Source organism: Topomyia yanbarensis, chromosome 3 (assembly GCF_030247195.1).
Source record: "Topomyia yanbarensis strain Yona2022 chromosome 3, ASM3024719v1, whole genome shotgun sequence".
Classification (NCBI taxonomy): domain Eukaryota; kingdom Metazoa; phylum Arthropoda; class Insecta; order Diptera; family Culicidae; genus Topomyia; species Topomyia yanbarensis.
This window is the reverse complement of record NC_080672.1, coordinates 134352976-134361128: the sequence shown is the minus strand read 5'-3', so window position 1 is coordinate 134361128 and position 8153 is coordinate 134352976. Positions and strand designations below refer to the sequence as shown.

Here is an 8153-nt window from a genome sequence, read left to right as displayed (position 1 = left end):
CCCTAATGACGTTTTTTGATCTGCCCTAATCAACAGTCAATTTTATTTTCAAAATTTTATAATGTCAAAAAACAAAGTCAGCGCATTAAAATTGCTTGAAAAAACTTATTTGGTCAACATAATAAAAAATTGTTGAGTCACCCTAATAAACAGTTAATTTTATTTAATATATTTTCCGATGTCAATAATGTATTCAACTTACCAAAACTACTTGAAACCACCTTTTTCGAACCATTAGAAAGTGGTGTAATCTACAATCTCTTCTATACCGGGCCACACTGTGGTATGCGGTGTGGCCTGTTCTCAATCCATATTAATTTGATTTCTAAATGAAACTAGAAATACATCTAGTTTGGGATTTCAAATCTTTGTTTTGAGTTATTTACATGTCTAGAGGTACTTCGTATACTTCGCTTTGTTTGAGCTTCAACAAACACTTCGGTCGCGTTAGGGGACAACACTTCATATGCGACAGTTTGTGTTCATTTTGGTGTTGTCCCCTAACGCAGCGTTTGCAACGGTCGTGAAAAAAACTTCGTGAAAGCACGAAAATATAAGTATACAGTATTGTTCTGTGACTATCGATGATCAAATTCCTAGAACAAATGGATGCTCTAAAGTTTGAGATAGAGCAGGTTTTTTGATAAATACAAGTGTAGGTTGGAAAATCAATATTTTGCTCTGTTGTCCCCTAACGCGACATTTTCACCTCTCAGAATGAAATGACAACCTGAAAAATATTGAACCCATAACATTAACGTTGTGTTAGGACTGTCTGCGTACATCGTAGGATTTTTCAAACGACAAGCTGGTAACAGTTGCATAATGCGTGCAAACGTTGTCCCCTAACGCTGGAATGTGTCTGCCTCCACCTTTTGACCACTTCACGTTCGTCCGTCAATATGCCACCTTCCTTGTCTCTACGCATTTCGGCCCGCGGCACAAAACCGTTGCGAAAGTCATTCAGCTTGTTGAAGATCGCAGCTCCATCTCCTCTCTCTTAGACTCTTCCAGGTGGTGCTTTTTGTCCTGAAAAAGACGAGTCTGCTGTTTTTGCTTCCGTCGATATGACTCCACGTTCTGACAAGTGACTTGAAGCAACATCACTGCGCGTGCTGCATTCTTCTTGTCCAATATCTCTTGGCACTCGCCACCGAACCAATCGTTCCGTCGACTCCTCTGTACGTATCCCAGGACGCTCTCCGCTGTGCTGCTTATGGCTGCTTTAGTCCTGGTCCAGCAGTCCTCAAAGGGAGCATCGATGAGCTCCTCCTCCGGTGGCAGCGCTGCTTTAAGATGCTGCACGTACGTTGTCGTGACATTGGTTTCCCTCAGTCGGTCCAGGTTATACCGCGGCGGGCGCCGGTATCTTACACTGTTCACTACGGATAGTTTTGGACGCAGTTTAAGCTGATATTAATTGTGTTTAAACTATGGTTGATAAAATTCAAGTAAATAACTAGTAGTTTAAAAATTTTCGCTTTCGTCTGTTGTGGTATTCCGTTTAGTGTGGGTATCATCAGCTTATCGAAGTCCAGTCTCCGCCACCCGCGAAGAAGCGATGATATCTTCTGTTGAAGTATGTTCCATGCTTCGACTACACGCAGACAGTTGGTGTACTTGTGTTTCCGTGTTCCGACCGCTGCCTTACAATGCACACAATTCTTTCCATATGCACGTCGCATCACATTCATTAGTCTTCTGTGTTCTGTTTTTCTATTCACAAACAGAAACAGATCACTTCGCTGTTGTGACATTAATCCTTTTGCTCGATTGTAATTCCATACTCGGTGTCACTCTATGAGCAGATTCTATCGTTCTACCTTAGGTACTTCAGAGGTCAGTGGTGGGATTTTGCTGAATTTGTGGAGAAAGGAGGAGTAGCTGCTGATGGATAAGTTTTAGACAGGGGCAGTTGACTGGAGGGATTGTTGGGTTGGAGTTGTGTTGGATGCATGGGATGCAGCCTATTTCTTGAATATGCCGGTTGATTACAAAGACTTGTACTTAAGGGCTGGTAGATGTAGTTTCAGTCCACCTTGTGAACTATTTCGTGCCCCCTGCTGTATTGGCACCCGAGCCGGTATTCCTCTCTAAAGGAAGTGTCCCATCGTAGCTGTCAATTTTGCGGTGTGGAAGGTTGACGGCGCGAGAGTGGAAGCAACGTACCATATTCTCGCAGTTCCGAAGGTGTTCAGCAATGTCACTTTTTGTAGAAGGGTCAGTGAGCGAGTCGAGTGCAACCAGATCAGTCGTGTGAATTTTACCACCAGGTTATCCCAATTCAAACGCCCCATCAAGCGAATTGAGTTGGCGAAGACAATTCCTAGGATTTTTACTGTTTCTGCCGTCTGTAGCCATGGTACTTCCAGTGAGTTATCTTCAATTAGTCCTATGTTTATTAATTTTATTTTGCTCAAGTTCAAAATTGCTCCCGAAACGCGAGAGAAGCGAGAAAACATATCGTGTATTTGATCGATTTGCTCTACGGTTGTAACAATTACACTAATATCGTCGGCATACCCAACAACCAAATCATTCCCGCACACACGCTGTATGTGGTGTAGTATTGCTTGTATATATATATATATATATATATATATATATATATATATATATATATATATATATATATATATATATATATATATATATATATATATATATATATATATATATATATATATATATATATATATATATATATATATATATATATATATATATATATATATATATATATATATATATATATATATATATATATATATATATATATATATATATATATATATATATATATATATATATATATATATATATATATATATATATATATATATATATATATATATATATATATATATATATATATATGTTAAATAAAACACTGGAAACACTGGGCTACCTTGTGGAACCGATTGTTGTATTGGAAAAGAGGTGGTTAAGTGTTCGTTTATGAGTAAACGAGAAGACGATACTTCGGCGAATCTGGATAGCAAGTCCAACAAATCGCGATTGAAACCGAGCGAGCACATATTCCCGAAAAGGAACCTTCGGTTGACCCGATCGGACGTGTGGTCAGTGTTGCCACAATTAAATCTGTACCGGGAGTTGAAAAATCTTTCCTATCTGTACTCTGCTATAGAAAAATCTGTACCGGATTCTGTACCGAAACAATAACAAGGTTGTTTAGAAAAAAATATTTTTCTTATACATATTTTTCATTTGGGGAAATCAAACCAGAAACTTTGACTCTTCTCTTTCACAATAAACCTCTTCACTCCTATGTGTTTTGCTCCCATGTGTGCATTCTACTCCATGGCCGCACACCTCAAAGAGTAGAAATAAAGAGGCTCTTTAGTGTGCATGCGCACGGAAGCAGAGAAGACAACCAAAAAACATTTTAAAAACGTTCTTCCGATCAATCTTTATCTGAATCTGAATAGTTTGATTCCCCTTCCTCCCTGTTTGCCAGTGAGGAGAGGCACAAAAAAGTGGCTCTTCAAGGTAACTCAATGTGCGAAATTTTGCATCTCTTGGTGCACAGCTCGTTGCCAAAAATGTTGTTTTTCTCTCCGCAGTTCTCTTACTAGAGTTTTTCTAGTTTATGCGTACGAATATGTGATGTAGTAGCATTTCCGCCTTGATACGGTTGATGGTCGTCAACATGTTTGGGTCCTGATAGTAGTTATCATACGCTAGCCGTAACTGCGTGTAAAGTCGTTGATTTTCACGATGAAATTCATCAAATACCAGTTTCGATTTCCACTGGAAAAAGGATTTGATCTTAGGTTTACCTATGATATCCACCAGCTCCTCCACGATGTGTCGCATGGTCGCAGTACACAGTTGAAATCGCCTGGTAGAATTAAATGGCGGAGACAGTAGGCGAGTGAGTTGTTGAGGAATCTCTCTTGCTCAGCTCTTGTTGCCGAGCTGGACGGGGCATAAACGTTGCACAGTGTGGTGTTCGTTATTCGCAATTGACATTTCTATTCCCGTTAAAAAAGTGAATGCGCCGAAATATTTCGTGATGAAAACAAAATGTTTTGCACTGCAAAAATCGGATGAGGTTAGGTATTTCGTAATGAAAACATTCCAATTTCCTTTGACTTTAGTTTGCATCTGTGGTTGTAAATGAGCTGTCAGAAATCTTAATGCAATAAGACGGCCGTCAAGGCTTTTCTCGACGTGTGTGAAGATTATATGTTCCTTGAGTGCAATTGTCGTTCCTTTCCTCGCGTGATTTACATTGCAGATTCATTTGTAACCGGGAATGGAAAGTGGCTCATTCTCGACCTCTTGTAAGAATATGATGTCGAGCTCCATCATCCGGACGAAGGTTCGGAGTGCGTTGATCTATGTTTGATTTGTTATCGTGTTAATATTAATCGTTGCAATATTGTAGCTGGTGTGCTCCATTACAAGATAATATTTTCCATATTTTCATCTGGTGTGACATTGACAGGTCTCTTGCTCGATTGGAATGACACTGACAGATAAATGGTAAACAAACGATTGACGTGTCGAGTCTTTATCCGGAGGGATTCAGCGTCGTTAATCGGTAGTAATGGCGAAGAGAGTGGATTCGCAGTTTGTTTCGTCTGCACTGCGAGTGTACTTGTGATTTGCGATGGTCTCGGGCCTGGTGGCTTGGCGGCGGATTGTTTCATCTGTGTTAATTTTGATTGGTCTGGTTTCGGTCGAGCCGATTGCTTAACAACCCTTGCGTACGAAGTATTGGGTTGGTCTGCGGAGAGTCTGAACCAAGAGTTTTTCGTTCAGTATGCACGAAATTCCGCTATGTATGAATTCGTTGCAGTGTCGGCACGTTTGATGTTGGTTATAACAAGAAAAGGCTGTAGTTTCCCGATCGATAGTGACAAACGACGGGATATTTGTTTTGACTAGCATCTTCGCAACCCGAACACCAGTTGGAATGCCACCGAACGCATACTTCTCGTCCCACAAAATCTCGTGGATAGAGAGTACGTCCTTGTACGATTCGAGAAATCCTATAATCTCCTCGTTCGTGACATCTTCGGAAAGATCGTAGAGTTTTACTTCTGCAGCTCCGTCCTCCATCGTGATTCCTAGTTTGTACGTTTTACCATCTATCTCTGTCTCGTGTATATTATCGTGTTCTTCGACGATCTTTTGCGCTGTGGCGAGTTCACTGACCTTAATGAACGCACATCTAAGACTTCGGCTTGGTTGGATTCGCACTACTTGCTCTTTCTGTAATTCCAAAATGGTGCTAACGAAATGGTGAAGCTCGTCAAAAGACGGCTTTCGTGGTAGATGCGCATAGTCAATGCGGAACGTGTTTTCGCGACGTCTCATTTCGACACTGATCTCGGATTTCACTCGAATAGGGGCCGGTGATGCCCGAAAGCCGCTTGAGTGAGAAAAAAGTTTGTAAAAAAGCTTGTGCATGACTTCCGATTACTAGCGATATAATATATGTCTGCTTGGCTCAGAGGTTGGGCGCTAACTACACCTAGCATTCCTCACTCTTGACGGTGGCACTCTTCTTCCTCAAACAGCGCCTTAGAATAACGAAGGACAGATTACACCGTCTAGAGAAGCTAATTCCATTACGCTGTACGCAGATTATCTGAATTCGAGCTCCATAGTGTGTTTTAGGCTCTTTACCACTATCGTTCAGAAATGCTCGTAGCTTGTTTATACCTATTCAATTTTGGGGGGCCCTTAGCTCCGTAGTGTCCAGGGTCCCTGAGCCGTCTTAAGACGGCCCTGGTTTGCATCTATCAAAAATTGTTTCAATCGAGCAACAGCTTATCCTGATGACATTGTACGATTTGATATACAATGTCGGGACATACCTATTTGCCAAAAATTCTGTTTTTCTAACCGCAGTTCTTTAAGTTGTTCAGCCCATCTTACTTGTAAAATAGCAATTACTGTGCGATAAGTTGTAAAGTCGGTACTTTGCTTTTTCCATTTAGATAATCTTTATTAATCATTTTCCTTATATATTACAAAAACCAATCGTTCAAAATCTGGAACGATTCTTTTTATTCTTTTAAGCTTAACATTTAATTGTTGCAACATGCTATTGTTTTTCACAATACTTGTTTGTTTTTGGGTTTTAAATTCTTACAGATTTAAGAATCAAAACAAAGTAATTAATGATATCCGGCGTTGGTGCATTCAATTTCCAAATTACAATATTACTTGTGCTAACTGTAACTTAATGGAATGACATGAACAAATATATCTATCTCAATTTGGAATCGGAAAACAAAAATGTTATGAAACAATAACAAAAACAGCTTCACACCTAATCGGTTCCTTCCAAGTAAACCTTTGGGAAACGGTATTGATTCCTTCCGAATGATGAATGTATGCTCTCTCACTGCATAAACATGCGTCCGCATGTAAAACCTTGCTATAACTTAAGACGAAAAAAAAGGTACTAAAGCTATCGAATGAATCTTTGAATCGTTGTCTCTGTGAGGGTGCTGTAATGGCTTTGATTTTTAGCGCAACCATGTGATGGTGATGGGATGTCGTGGAGTTTTCGATGAAATGCATGACGTACGATCTCTCGAAACTGGTTGGATCGCGGGTCGATTCCTAATTTAGCTAAAGATGAAGCCCCAAATCGTAGATACCAGCTTGTACACCACTAGAAGCACAATCACCTTGACAGCCTGGTGCAGCCAGTATAGACTGAAATGGATCCGGAAAGAAACTTGATTAGTAAATCAGTGTTGGATGCTTGGATGAGATCGACATACCGATTCCATCGGACGAGAGCCTCCGGGACGGTTTCGAGCGGATCTTTCATCAGATACTGTCGAATGCCGCAGAAGTACTGTTCCAGGAAGAAGTCCCAGTTGATCTGGCGCATATCGAAGAAAAATTCTTTCTGATCGGCGAGGGACAACTTTTGCCACAGTGCATTTTTGTTTTCCATTTTGAATTCCCACTGGCGCATGGAGAAGTACTCGATCACATCCATAAAGCGGTGGATTTTCTTATAGGTGCGCATCAGCCTATTGGGTTAAATGAAATCGAATCGTTAAAAAATATAAAAATATCTTACTTTAGCAAGGTCTACCAACCTTGGCTTCCGTCCGATGAAAAGAGCAATCACATCGAAGAATATCGCCGGCGCGTAGTGCAGGAACAAGACCGCCAAGAAGTGCATGAATCTATTCGGGTTGTTATAATAGCACAGGTACCAAATCGACTTCATCGTGGGATACATCGAACCGAACTTGATGGTGGTGTAGGTAAAGTCATTCCAAGTGATGCAGTTGCACTTTTCCGTGCAGAAATTGTATACTGGAATCTCCGGATCGGGCATAATTTCTCTGTAATGAGTATACGATATTAGATAAAGCGCTCAGCGAGCAAGTAAAATGGTGCGCTACTTTTGGAATCGTTCGGCTATGTCCCACGCTGCAGAGATGATTCCGTTGACGCATAGATCCACCGGAACCATGTTGGCTACCTTCGAAGGATCTGCTCGAAGCGTTCGGAGCACTCCTGTTCCAGCACCGGCAATCACTCCTGTGGGGCCGTAAAAGTTGTCGATCCATCCCGGTACCGGTTCCTGGTATGTGGCTATGACTGTAACGATGAACGAAAATATTTAAATTTAGTAAACTTAATACCTTCCATTTGATGACCTAATTGAATAGCAACTTTCGATGGAAATTCGCTTTCAACACGCGTACGTCGCCAATGTTCGTCGGGCCATAATCAGCTGTCTGATCAACAATCCAAGGCGGTTTAATATCGATTCAGTCACGTTTGAATAGGACGGCACTCACGCGTCCATTATGCATTACTTCGATTTAACTCGGGACAGTTCACGAAAATTTGGTGTCGATTTTTTACTGCCTGTGGTGTATGTTTTAATTGGTTCCGAAGCGGATTTTAGCAACAGGGTTGCCAGATTACTTGAATGGCTGAACCAATATCAAATCACTTTCTGATGGCTACAACACACGAAAGCTGCCAATGGGTTTACAGCAACTGATTTGCAATCATCCAACATTGATATGCGTAAGGCGTAAATCATCACGGTGCAATTGAAGTTGCTTTCGTAGCCAGTTTTGGCTAGTCAGCACGTCCGTTGTTGAAATCACTTGTGGCCAGCGCGAGTAGAGTTCGGA

The 8153-nt window shown here is 40.9% G+C and overlaps 1 protein-coding gene across 2 annotated transcripts in view; it reads right to left on the bottom strand.

The window, feature by feature from the left end:
- Window positions 1–5963: 5963 nt before the first annotated feature.
- Window positions 5964–8153, bottom strand: part of LOC131689522 (fatty acyl-CoA reductase wat) — a 133047-nt gene continuing 130857 nt past the window's right edge. For both annotated transcript variants that reach the window (XM_058974665.1, XM_058974664.1), the window contains exons 7-10: window positions 7407–7605; window positions 7095–7346; window positions 6768–7025; window positions 5964–6699 (exon numbers count right to left, since the gene is read on the bottom strand). In XM_058974665.1, the coding sequence (XP_058830648.1) occupies window positions 6609–6699; window positions 6768–7025; window positions 7095–7346; window positions 7407–7605 (800 nt within the window). In that variant the 3' untranslated portion in view covers window positions 5964–6608. The remainder of the gene's footprint in view (window positions 6700–6767; window positions 7026–7094; window positions 7347–7406; window positions 7606–8153) is intronic.